The sequence below is a fragment of the Plecotus auritus genome (assembly GCF_963455305.1).
Source record: "Plecotus auritus genome assembly, chromosome: 1".
In the NCBI taxonomy this organism is placed as follows: Eukaryota; Metazoa; Chordata; class Mammalia; order Chiroptera; family Vespertilionidae; genus Plecotus; species Plecotus auritus.
Window position 1 is genome coordinate 6,791,660 of NC_137770.1, and position 13,697 is coordinate 6,805,356.

The 13,697-nt window shown below is 53.4% G+C and overlaps 1 protein-coding gene across 1 annotated transcript in view; it reads left to right on the forward strand.

Moving 5' to 3' along the window:
* AK7 (adenylate kinase 7) overlaps nt 1-13,697 on the forward strand; it is a 50,738-nt gene that overhangs the window by 21,497 nt on the left and 15,544 nt on the right. The window contains exons 8-12 of the mRNA XM_080672418.1: nt 1,608-1,698; nt 3,331-3,408; nt 4,836-4,985; nt 7,166-7,294; nt 8,742-8,880. Of these exons, the coding sequence (XP_080528544.1) occupies nt 1,608-1,698; nt 3,331-3,408; nt 4,836-4,985; nt 7,166-7,294; nt 8,742-8,880 (587 nt within the window). The remainder of the gene's footprint in view (nt 1-1,607; nt 1,699-3,330; nt 3,409-4,835; nt 4,986-7,165; nt 7,295-8,741; nt 8,881-13,697) is intronic.

The window sequence follows — 13,697 nt, forward strand, 5'->3', positions numbered from 1 at the left end:
CTCATTTGTTGAGCACTCACGGAGGGCTGAGACCCTGCCATGTATCACCGTGTTCATTCTTCACAACAACGCGGTGCGGAAGGTCCTGTTATTATCGCCATGTGCATCTGGGGAAACAGTGTCCACCCTCTGACAGCCCCACACGTCCCATGACAAGCTCAGGTTCATCCTGTAAACGCCCGTTCGGCAGGGTGAACATCTCTGGAAAAGGAAGAACGTGGCATGGGCACTCTGGGGGCCTAGTTCCATCTGCTTTTGTCCCCGGTGAGCGGTCCAGCCCACCGGTTTAAATTCCAGGAATCAGCCGAAACCGGTTTGGCTCAGTGGATAGAGGGTCGGCCTGCGGACTGAAGGGTCCCAGGTTCGATTCCGGTCAGGGGCACGTGCCTTGGTTGCGGGCACATCCCCAGTGCGGGGTGTGCAGGAGGCAGCTGATCAATGTTTCTCTCGTTGATGTTTCTAACTCTCTATCCCTCTCCCTTCCTCTCTGTAAAAAATCAATAAAATATATTTTAAATAAATAAATAAATAAATAAATAAATAAATTCCAGGAATCAGCTAGCCAACGCTAAAGCTGAAGTGGGTTGGTTTTGGCAACCACAGGTAAAATGAACACATGGGTATGTGTGTGCGTGTATTTTTTTAATATATATATATTTTTATTGATTGTAGAGGGGAAGGGAGAGAGAGAGAGAGAGAAACATCAATGATGACAGAGAATCCTTGATTGCCTGCCTCCTGCACGCCCCCCCCCCCCCCCCCACTGGGGATCAAGCCCAAAACCTGGGCGTGTGCCCTGACCACAAATCGAGCCATGACCTCCTGGTCCATAGGGCGACACTCAAGCACTGAGCCACGCGGGCCGCGCTTAACATGTCCTCCACACTCATAGAGTTTCCCAGCTCTGTGCTCCACGCAGGCCCGGAGACCCTCTCCAGCTTTGCAGACCCCGACTTCAACACAGGCCAAACGCTGGTTCACTTTATTTGTGGTTCGTCGGGTCCACATGTTGGGTGCCATGGGCTTGATTCCGCCACCCCTCTACTCATCCCCCCGCCCCCACCACCACCACCACGTCCCCGTTAAGGGGACAGTTACAGCTCTTCCCTGAGGTTCTGGCTTCCAGATCCCACTCCCACTCTCATCCACTGGCCACGAGTGAATTGGTCCCAATCCCAGATTTACTGGGGAAAAGGAAGCTTTAGGACCCCTCCCTGCACGGGTCTCCTCCAAGGCCTTAATCTTTTTTTAAAATCTTTTTTTTTTCTTTATTGATTAAGGTATGACATATGTGTCCTTGTCGCCCCATTGCCCCCCACCACCCCAAAAGGCCCTAATCTTAAGTTGTATTATTTTTCTAAAAGAAGCGTCCCCTGAATCGTATAAGCTTCCACTCCCTACAACACCTAGCCTGCTGCAGCCAGCGTGTACCCCGGGCACGGAGGGCTGAGTGCGCCCGTCTGTTCTGCAGAGGTTTTACTTGGTTACGTTATCGGTTCTGAAGATGTGAAGGGATGCTCTACGTCATTAACATGAGCCCAGCCAGCCTGTTTATTAGATCTCCTGGCTTTTCTCCCCCGGGGACGACCTTCCCCGGCGCTCTGCAGAGTGATCCAGAACGTGATAGACCACGTGCCGAAGGTCCATTACCTGGTCGCCGTGGACGACTCGGTCCAGACCCTGGAGGACTTGGTCAAGGTACAGCCCTTGTGTCCCCCGCTTGGTGGCATGTGATTTCCCACGTCCCGCACGGTTCGGGGTTCAGGGTTCGGGATCTGGAGAAGGGGCCGCACGCACATGGAAGAGACGAGACAAGAAATCATAATTTGGAAATTGGGGGGGCCAGGCAGGAGCCCATTCCAAGAGGAAGGACTCGGCTTGGGCTCCGGCCTCGCCATCCTTTTATTCAGTTTGGGACACACCTACAGCCTTAGGCAGGCAGTTTGCAGTAACAGGCAGACTGTCTTATCAGGAAGGATTTACGTGACTGTCTGGTGGGGAAGCTGCTCCAGCTACCATTGTCTGGACTAAACAGTGGGTGCGTAGCTCTGACCTTTGTCAGGGCTCAAGGGCCACCAGCCTTCCGGGTTCCTTGTCCACACCTCTCTGCTAGTGAAGACAATGGGCGGTTTCCCACAATGGCATTTCCTAATCCGTCTCACCTCTACGTATAGTCACGGAAGCAGGTGTGCTAACGAGGCTGGGGCCTCCTCAGGTAGAACACCCTTAAAACCCAGCTCCCCGCCTGCACCTGCAGTCCACGTGCTGGGGAGACACAGCCAAGTGGCCTTTCCCCAGGAGCTGCGTGAAGGGCCGCAGGGAAGGCCGCTACGGGCTGGACACACACAGGCACTCACTAGAACACGGACATGTGTCTGTGGACATGAGCCTCATTAATGTATTTTTAAAAGGTATATTTTTATTGGTTTCAGAGAGGAAGGGAGAGGGAGAGAGAGAGAGAAACATCAATGATGAGAGAGAGAATCATGGATCGGCTGCCTCCTGCACGTCCCACACCGGGGATGGAGCCCACAACCCAGGCCTGTGCCCTGACCGGGAATCGACCTCCTGGTTCAACCACTGAGCCACGCCGGCCGGGCCGCCTCAATGTATTGAAGGTCACGTTCTCCAAACCTCCCGGCAGCTTCCAGGAGCTCTGGGTCTGTGGAGCCTCCCTCCCTAGGCCCGGCCGCCCCAGCCAAAGCCACAGGCACCTGGGAGCCACGCTGGCCTGCTCCCGCCCCCCCCCACCTTTAACATCCGGCTCAGAGCCTTCCTCTGCACCCTCCCTGCCTCCTCCCTGCGTCCTGCACAAGCCAGATGTTTCCCCAGCACCCCCTTCGCCAGCTGCGAACAGTACGCATCTGTGCACACAGCTCTGCCCGCCTTTTCAGACAGGAGCTTCCCGAGGGCAGGAGCGGGGCCTTTCCCATTCTCTTCTCCATCCCGGCACGCCGCGGGGATGGTGAAGCCCATGAACGGATGCCCCCCCCCACCCGTGCAATGGGGATGGTGAAGCAGGGAACGGGTGCCCCCCCACCCGTGCAATGGGGATGGTGAAGCAGAGAACGGGTGCCCCCCCACCCGTGCAATGGGGATGGTGAATCACACAAACGGGTGCCCCCCCACCCGTGCAATGGGGATGGTGAAGCAGGGAACGGGTGCCCCCTGTGCCGCCGCGGGGTGCCCTCCGTGCGCTCCCCTCTGTTGTGCAGTATTCTTTTATCGGCATTCCGTTACGTTTGCCTTCCTCTGAGGACTTGTATGTTACCACCTGGCAGGTAACCTGAATAACACTCCCCGCTCTCTCCCTCTCTCGCTCTCTCGCAGTGCATCAGCAGGCACACCGGCCCCGGGAAAACCCAGAAAGTGCTCAAAGAAAACGCTCTCCTCACCAAGGACCTGACAGTCAGTATAGGAGGCGCTCTTTCTCTCCCCTTTCCTGGGGGCGTGGTGCCTGCGGGGTTCGGGGTCAGGATGCCGGGCTCCCAGCTCCTCCGCTCCTCCAGGCAGCCAGCTGTCTGCCCTAAAGCAATGCTCTCTCCTCCTCTCCTCTCCTCTCCTCCTCCTCCTCCCCTCTCCTCCCCTCCCCTCCTCTCTTTCCCTCTCCTCTCCTCTCCCCTCCTCTCCTCTCCCCTCCTCTCCTTTCCCCTTTCTTGTCCTCCCCCCTCCCCTCCTCTCCTCTCCTCTCCCCTCCTCTCCTTTCCCCTTCCCTGTCCTCTCCTCTCCCCTCCCCTCTCCTCTCCTCTCCTCTCCCATCCCCTCCCCTCCCCTTCCCTGTCCTCTCCCCTCCCCTTCTCTCCTCTCCTCTCCTCTCCTCTCCTCTCCTCTCCTCTCCTCTCCTCTCCTCTCCCATCCCCTCCCCTCCCCTTCCCTGTCCTCTCCCCTCCCCTTCTCTCCTCTCCTCTCCTCTCCTCTCCTCTCCTCTCCTCTCCTCTCCTCTCCTCTCCGAGCCTGTTTTCTGCCCTGAACTCTCTGAGGCCGTGGCCAGGAAATGTTCGCCAGGGACAGTGGTGTTGACACTGGGTGGGTGTCATCCTCTCTGGCCTCTTTCCAAACTTCGCGGGAGGCGGCGATTCTGATTCCACCCCACGGGAAACAGTGCGGCTTGTCACGCAGTGTGCTCTTCGGTGCAGCTTTAGGGTTAATTTTTCAGGAATGAATGGACCAAAACTGCCTTTGAGGATGTTTCTGAAAGCGGGGGCATCACTGGGGGAGCAGAGGTGGGTGGGTGGCCATGGCGCCCAAGGGGCCATTCCCCTCTGCTTTTGTTTTGGGGATTTTTTACAAATGTATCTTTATTGACCTCAGAGAGGAAGGGAGAGAGAAAGAGAGAGAGAGAGAGAGACATAAATGATGAGAGAGAATCATCGATCAGCTGCCTCCTGCATGCCCCATACCGGGGATGGAGGCCCCAACCTGGGCGTGTGCCCTCACTGGGAATCGAACCGTGACTTCCTGGCTCACAGGCTGATGCTCAACCACCGAGCCACGCCGGCCGGGCTGTTCTCAGGGGTTTTTGAACCATGGGGTTGCACTGTTCCAGAAGGAGATGCAGTTAAACATTTTTAAGGAGAAACTTTATGCTGGCACTTCCAGTATCTTCCTACTCCGAGCGGCTCATGTAAGGACAGGCTGCTGCCCCTCAGGAGCGCGCGGTGGCCGGGGGGGGGGGGGGGGGGGGGGGGGGGGGGGCGCTCCTCTGTCCATGCCCACGCTGCGGGGTGGCTGGCCCGTGTGGTGGGGTGCATAGTGCGCTCTAGTAATAATAGATTTGGGCCTGTCAGAGCCGTCGACAGAAAGAGACAAATCTCTAACGTGCCTTTGTCTCCCAGCAAGACAGCATCGACCACCTCCTGGTCAACCTGCGCATGGAGGCGCTCTTCGTGAAGGAGAACTTCAACATCCGCTGGGTCTCCCAGGCGGGCTTTGTGGACAACATCAGCAGCATCCTCAGAGAGTACAAGCAAAGCAGGGGACTGCTGGTAACTACGGCCGCTTGCTTCCGTCTCAGCGTGCCGCGCGTTCACGGCGCCGGGAGCACGGCCTTCTGCCGTGGCCGAGTTTCCAAAGTCAAGTTCTTTTTCCAAGGTTGAGCCATTTGTCCAGGTCTCAGCACCTACATGTGCATTATCTCGGTCCTGTCAACCGGATAGGAACATTTTTAAAGCTGACAGAGATGATAACTGTTATGCTTGACGCACATGGAACATGATAGTAAGTTCCAGACTGACTGTCACAGGATTGTCTACGTAACGAAAAGAAATCTAGTGTCTTACTGTCAGGCCTGCTTCAGTCCCAGGTGTACATAGGGGAGGGGGGAGCGGGGAGGGGAGGGGGGGGGGAAGAAGTCTGATTCTCACTTCCATCCTATTGGCCAGGAGATTGGCTGGTCATTTTCTTTTTCTTTTTTTTTTTTTTTTAATATATTTTATTGATTTTTTACAGAGAGGAAGGGAGAGGGATAGAGAGTTAGAAACATCGATGAGAGAGAAACATCGATCAGCTGCCTCCTGCACACCCACTACTGGGGATGTGCCCGCAACCAAGGTACATGCCCTTGACTGGAATCGAACCTGGGACCTTTCAGTCCGCAGGCCGACGCTCTAACCACTGAGCAACACCGGTTAGGGCTTGGCTGGTCATTTTCATCATAACAACTGTTGAAGGAAGATATTCTTTTTTTTAAAATATATTTTATTGATTTTTTACAGAGAGGAAGGGAGAGGGAGAGAGAGTTAGAAACATCGATGAGAGAGAAACATCGATCAGCCGCCTCCTGCACACCTCCTCCTGGGGATGTGCCTGCAACCAAGGTACATGCCCTTGACTGGAATCGAACCTGGAACCCTTCAGTCCGCAGGCCGACGCTCTATCCACTGAGCCAAACTGGTTTTGGCTGAAGGCAGATATTCTTATCTCCATAGTATAGAGGTGAAAACCAAGGCTCGAGAGACAGAGCAACTTCTTCAAGGTCACATGACTAGTTAGGGATTCATCCGAGCTGGGACGTGAGCTCAGCTAGAATGGCCTACGGACCATCCGCCCTCTCTGAAGCAGCACTTGTCCAGATCTCTAGATTTATTCCAGGGAAGCACTACAAAGGTGACAGTGAACATTACATGAGAAAATGGTTTTTGTTTTTGTTTTTTTGGGTTTGTTTTTTTTTAATCCTCACCTGAGGATGTTTTCCCATTGATTTTTAGAGAGAGTTGAAGGGAGGGGGAGAGACAGAGACAGAGAAACATCGATGTGAGAGAGACACATGGATTGGTTGCCTCCTGCACGCCCCCCCCAAACCCTCCCTCCCCCTACTGGGGATGGAGCCCACAACCCAGGCATGTGCCCTGACTAGGAATTGAACCGTGACCCCCTGGTTCATAGGTCGACCATCAAGCACTGAGCCACAGCGGGCGGGCTTAAAACTAGAGCAAATGGTCTGTGTTAAAAAGGAACGTAGGTTCGTATCCTGCCAACTCTGGTAGCTGATTTCTTGCCGAAACCGGTTTGGCTCAGTGGATAGAGCGTCGGCCTGTGGACTGAAAGGTCCCAGGTTCGATTCCGGTCAAGGGCACGTAACTTGGTTGCGGGCACATCCCCAGTAGGAGGTGTGCAGGAGGCAGCTGATCGATGTTTCTCTCTCATCGATGTTTCTAACTCTCTATCCCTCTTCCTTCCTCTCTGTAAAAAAAGCAATAAAATATAAAAAAAAAAAAGTAAAAGGAATAGACACATACTTCTTTAAAAAAATAATAAAATAAAATAAAAAAATAAAAAATAAAAAAAGGAACGTATAATTAAAGACCAAGTTCAGTCCAGAAACAATACTCACGAGGCAATGAACTGGGCACTGTGTGCCCGAGAGCAGAAACTCGTCCCTGTCTTTGCTGTCTTTCCCGCAGCAGCAGCACAGCTGTGCAACCGCAGCGGGTTGTGCGCGCACTTGCTCTCTCAGTGCTCTGGGCCTCTTCCTGAGCACGTACCTGCGTGTCCGCTTCCCACGCCCGGTCATGCTCACTTCGCACGTGGAGGAAGGGACCGGAGGGTTAGCCTCGCAGGGTCCGAGACTCTGAAGCCCCCCCCCCCCCCCCGACCCTGGCGGGACCAGTGCTCTGTAGCTGCCGGCTGTGCCCAGCTCGCTGGTGATCCTCACCTCCTCTCCCAGCCCATCAAGGTTTGCATCCTCGGCCCTCCCGCCGTGGGGAAGTCCAGCGTCTCGGAAGTGCTGGCCAAGTACTACAAGATCCATCACATCAAGCTCAAGGAGGTCATCTCCGAAGCCATCGCGAAGCTGGTATCGCTTTTCCCTGTTTTATTTATTTATTTATTTATTTATTTATTTATTTATTTATTAAATATATTTTATTGATTTTTTTACAGAGAGGAAGGGAGAGGGAGAGAGAGTCAGAAACATCGATGAGAGAGAAACATCGATCATCGATGAGAGAGAAACATCGATCAGCTGCCTCCTGCACGCCTCCTCCTGGGGATGTGCCTGCAACCAAGGTACATGCCCTTGACCGGAATCGAACCTGGGACTCTTGAGCCCGCAGGCTGACGCTCTATCCACTGAGCCAAACCGGTCAGGGCATCGCTTTTCCCTGTTTTAAAAAGTGCTTTCCTTAGCCGTGTGCTAAAGAAGCCACTGGGGGCGCATGACCTCCTACAAAGGGGTGCGCTGCCCTCAGGGCCGGCTATCGCTGGCCCCGCTGTGAAAACTCCGAGGCCCACGGGCTCTTCTCCGAGAGACGGAGCCACTTCCAGGGGTGGCCCTGGGGTTTAGTCCGTCGCCAGCTGTTGCTCAAAGTACATCTTCCATTCTCCCTGTTGGGTGGGAGCTTTATTTATTTCCTTCCTTCCTTATTAAACTGATTGGTGACGTCGGTCCACATGAACATACAGGTTTCAGGTGTGGGTTTCTACGTTACAAGAGCTGTGCCCTGTGTCCACCCCCCAAAGGCACATCTTCTCCCACCGTCACCGTATGTTAGGACCCCCCCTCCCCACCCCTTCCCTCTGGCAGCCACCACACTGCTGCCTGTGTTCTCCAGTTCCCGCTTTATGTCCCACATAGGAGTGAAGTCACAGGGTTCTCAGCCGATTCTGACTTCTTTCTCTTCGCCTAACGCTCTCAGGGTCCGTCCGTGTTGCTGGCCCCCCCTTTCCTGTCGCTGAGTGGGGTTCCACCCCGCACACGCAGCGCGCCTCCTTTACCCAGTCCTCCATTTCGGGGGCACTTGGGTTGTGACACCTTTTTAAGTTGTTTATTTTCTTTTATTCTTGACGTATGTTTCTCAGGGTATTCTCAGCTTATTTACTGAATGTGTTTTTATTTTATTTTTTATACATTTTTATTGATTTCAGAGAGGAAGGGAGAGGGAGAGAGAGAAACATCCATGATGAGAGAGAATCATTGATTGGCTGCCTCCTGCACGCCCCCTACTGGGGATCCAGCCCACAACCCAGGCATGTGCCCTTGACCAGAATCGAACCTGGGACCCTTCAGTCTGCAGGCCGACGCTCTATTCACCGAGCCAAACCAGCCAGGGCTACTGAACGCGATTTTAAAGGAAGGCTTTATTTCCTTCGAGCAGTTGTAGGTTCATAGCAAACCTGAGAGGGAGGTTCAGAGATTTCCCATATGCCCCCCCACCCAGCACCCCGCCCCCTGTGGCAGGTTGACTAGTGAGTAGCAAACGAGTGCAGGGCACCGGCCAACCGGAGGACCCTGTGGTGTGCAGGAGGCCATCGTGGCCCCCAAGTTCGGAGGGGAAGGAGGGGAAGAAGACGATGACGAGGAGGAGGAGGAGGAGGAGGAGAACGTGGACGACGCGCAGGAGCTGCTGGACGGCATCAAGGAGAGCATGGAGCAGAACGCAGGTAACCCGCCCCGCACGGGCCGCGGCCTGTGGACGGGGGCTTTTGTTCGCTTTTCCTCCAAGTAAACAGCACAGCATTTTCATTTTTTAATTAGTTTATTTTTCTAATCTGGTCTGGGAGTCTTTCCAATTCCCCTTCTTTGTTCTAAAAGACTATTTGTTTGCTATTATACGTTAAGTATAGAAATTATAAGAACCACCAAGAAATTTCATTTATAATCTCCCTTCCCAGGGGAAAACAAAGTCACCACTAATATTCCGGTGATTGATCGTGAGATGGGAAGGGCCCTGGCTGTGTGGCTCAGTGGTTGGGTGTGGTCCTGTGCACGGAAAGCCTTCCCGGTCAGGGCACGTGCCCAGGTGGCAGGCTCCATCCCCAGCTGGGGGCGTGCAGAAGGCAGCTGATCGATGTTCAACCCTCACATAGATGTTTCTCTTTCTCCCTCTCCCTTCCTCTCTTGCCAAAAATAAACAAAAATATTTTTTAAAAATAAGGTGGGAAAGAACTATCTATGTTTAAAAAAAATGAACTGAATAGTCATAAATCTTCTATAAGCACTGAAAATCATTAATTAATGGGCAAAAAAACAAACCAGGAAAAAAGTACTTGCCACCAATATGAAGAGTTAATAATCTTTTTTAAAAATATATTTTTATTGAATTCAGAGAGCAAGGGAGAGGGAAGGAGAGATAGAAACATCAATGATGAGAGAGAATCATTGATTGGCTGTCTCTTGCACACCCCCTACTGGGGATTGAGCCCACAACCCCGGCATGTGCCCTTGACTGGAATATAATCTTTAGTATTTAAAATACTCAGGCAGCCCAGTCAGCATGGCTCAGTGGTTGAGCATTGATCTACGAGCCAGGAGGTCATAGTTGATTCCTGGTCAAGGCACGTGCCCAGGTTGCAGGCTTGATCCCCAGTGTGGGTTGTGTAGGAGGCAGCCCATCAATGGTTCTCTCATCATTGATGTTTCTATCTCTCTCTCCGACTCCCTTCCTCTCAAAAATCAAGAAAAATGTATTTTAAAAAATCCTATCTAATAAAAGAGTAATATGCAAATTAACCATCACTCCGCTACACCCACAAGCCACACCCACAAGCCATACCCACCAGCCAATCAGGAGTGAATATGCAAATAAACCCAACCAAGATGGCTACGACCACAGAGAGCAGGAGGGAGGCTTGGGTTTCCCTGGCAATGGAGGAAGCCAAGCTTTCCGCTTGCCCTTGCTGGCCTAGGCCTCCACTCAAGGCTACAAAGTTTCAATGATAGAAGATACATAAGCCCAACAGAAATGGCGGCAGCCACGGAGCTGGAAAGAGCAGGAGGCTAGGGTTGCCCCCGGCGATGAAGGAAGCCAAGCTTTCCGCACACCCTGGCCGGCCCAGGCCTCTGCTTAAGGCTACAAAGTTTCAATTATAGAAGATACATAAATCCCAATAGAAATGGCTGCCGCCACGGAGCAAGCAGAAGGCTTGGCTCCGCTCCAGGCTACAAAGTTTCAATTGTAGAAGATAAATAAACCCCAGATACCAGGGCCTCCACTTGGGTCGCCGGGGGGCGTGGCCGACCTGCAAACCACCACAGGCCCCTCGCCGAGGCCGCCCCACGCCCCAAAAGAACCCCCACCCTGATCCAGGACACCCTTCAGGGCAAACCAGCTGGCCCCCACCCGTGCACCAGGCCTCTATCCTATATAATAAAAGAGTAATATGCAGATTGACCATCATTCCAACACACAAGATGGCTGCCCCCATGTGGACACAAGATGGCCATCACAAGATGGCCAGCAGGGAGGGCAGTTGGGAGGGACCAGGCCTACAAGGGAGGGCAGTTGTGGGCCATCAGGCCAGCAGGGAAAGGCAGTTGGGAGGGACCCAGGCCTGCAGGGGAGAGCAGTTAGGGGGGACCAGGCCTGCAGGAAGGGCAGTTAGGGGCAAACAGGCTGGCAGGGGAGCAGTTAGGCATCAATCAGGCTGTCAGGGGAGTGGTTATGGGGTGATCAGGCTGGCAGGCAGGCGAGCAGTTGGGAGGCAGCAGTCTTGGATTGTGAGAGGGATGTCCGACTGCCCGTTTAGGCCCGATCCCACCAAGATCGGGCCTAAACGGGCAGTCGGACATCCCTCAAGGGGTCCCAGTTTGGAGAGGGTGCAAGCTGGGCTGAGGGACACCCCGCCCCCCCCCCCCCCCCGGCCCCTGTACACGAATTTCGTGCACCGGGCCTCTAGTAAAAACATAAAATAAAATACTCAGGCAAACTAGTAAGAAAATCATTAAATTCTTAATAGGAGAAAATTGATGAACAAGGTGGACCCATAGTTAATGCAGGAAGGAATACAAACCAATGGGAAAATATTCCTACTCATGTTTTGACATAAGAAACATCCAAACCTGTGGAGAATTTTCATAAGAGTCTGAGCCAAATTCTCATGAGGCCATATGCCGAGGGGCAAGACCTCAAATGCTCCGGAGAGGACAGTGGGCAGCGTTTCTTCGTTTGAGATTAAGGAGAGAGGGTCGGGAGGTCCTATGGGGGGGGAGGAAGCAAGGGGGGGGCGAGATTATAGGAGAGTTAACAAGATAACTTGCTCTCTCCAGAGTCACTTTCCTCCCAAGGGTATTAACCTCAGGCACTGCTAGCTGCACGAGAACCATGGTGGGGCTGGCTGACGACCCTTCGCTGGGGAGTGGTGTTCCTGGGGCGTGACCACCCCCCATGACCTGCCCGGTTAGGAACTGATGATCAGAGCACCCTGCAGTGTTACTTTCCATAGAACCCCCTCTGCCATCCACACTCACTTGGTCATTTTTTTTTAATATTTTCTTTTATTATTTTTTTAATATATTTTATTGATTTTTTACAGAGAGGAAGGGAGAGGGATAGAGAGTTAGAAACATCGATGAGAGAGAAACATCGATCAGCTGCCTCCTGCACACCTCCTACTGGGGATGTGCCCGCAACCAAGGCACATGCCCTTGACCGGAATCGAACCTGGGACCCTTCAGTCCGCAGGCCGACGCTCTACCACTGAGCCAAACTGGTCAGGGCTCACTTGGTCATTTTAACCAGTTTATTGAACAAACTCATCACAGTCAAGTGTCACTCTAAACTCCAAGCCCGGGCTCCCTTTCCCCCACCCTCGGAAGGAATTCCAGGCCGGTCCCACGGTGACCCTGGGTAATAAGGCAGCAGCCTCCTTGGCTAATCATGCTTTAAGAAGTCTGTTCAAATAACCACAGACTGGGCTTGGGACGGAGAGGTTTCTGAGGGAGCTTGCTACCCAGCAGGAAAAGCATCAGTCAGTAGTTATTAGAAACAGAAAACCAGCCCTGACCGGTGTTGCTCAGTGGCTAGAGCATCATCAGCCTGTGGACTGAAGGGTCCCAGGTTCAAGTCCGTTCAAGGGCATGTGCCTTGGTTTCGCGCACACATCCCCGGTAGGAGGAGTGTAGGAGGCAGCTGATCCATGTTTCTAACTCTCTATCCCTCTCCCTTCCTCTCTGTAAAAAATCAATGAAATATATTTAAAAAAAAAAAAAAGAAAGAAAAAGAAAACCATTTCGCCCCGGCTGGTTTTGTTCAGTGATTGGGGTGTCGTCAGCCCACGGACCACAGGGTGGCACGTTCACTTCCCGGCCAAGGGCACGTACCTCCATCGCAGGTTCATCCCCGGCCCCTATTGGGGCCCATGTAGGAGGCTGCCAATCCATGTGTGTCTCTCAGGTCGGTGGTTTCTCTTTCTCTTCCCTTCACCTCTCTCCCTTCCCCTCTTTCTAAAAAATAAGTGGGAAAGATATCCTCAGGCGAGGGTTAAAAAAACAACAGCACCATTTCATTTTTATACCTAGACCCGTGGTCGGCAAACCGCGGTTCGCGAGCCACATGCGGCTCTTTGGCCCCTTGAGTGTGGCTCTTACACAAAATACCACGGCCTGGGCGAGTCTATTTTGAAGAAGTGGCGTTAGAAGAAGTTGAAGTTTAAAAAATGTGGCTCTCCAAAGAAATTTCAGTCGTCATCCTGTTGCTATTTGGCTCTGTTGACGAATGAGTTTGCCGACCACTGGCCTAGACAGTTGGGTTCTTCCATCAAACTGGTCATATCAGTATCATCTACGGAGCAGTCCAGTCGTGTGGCCTCGGACAGTGGGGAGTCTCTCCCCTGGCCGTCTTATCAAGCACATTTGGTGTCTTTTCTCCGTTTGCTTCTCCCATCTTGCCGGTGGCTGCGTCTGGTCCTCCAGGGTTGGAGTTAGGGACGGACAGGTGAAACCTGGCCCTGGGCGACAGGTCACCGGGCGCTTGCTGCTCCTTCCTGGTGTTGTGCTTCTGTGGGCCACAGAGGGCGCCCCCCGCCTCACCCCGAGGCCCTGCCCCCGGGTGCCCTCCCACCTCTGGTCCTCTGGCCCTCCACCCTCATGCCCTCCAGGTGGGCCTCTTCCCAGCTACTCCTCTTCCGTGACGCTTGTCCCTCCACGCCCTCCCGCCTCCTCCCCGCCTCCCCCAGGCCACGCCAATCTGGCTTCCAGAGGTGGAGAAAATGGTGCTGTTGGCAATGCACTGAGTGTCCACTTAAGCCGGCTGCTGTCTCAGTCTCAGTTTCTGCTCTGGTGTGGGCTGGGCTGGGGGAGGGGGATGGAATGTAGAGAGATTTCTCAGGGGACAAGGAAGGTGTGCAGAAGACACAAATCCTTTGAGATGCAACACAGCTTCTGCCTCACCCAGATACACTAGGAGTCACTCTTCCGGTTTAGAGTCTAGTACAGCCGTGGGCAAACTACGGCCCGCGGGCCAGATCCGGCTGTTCTATCC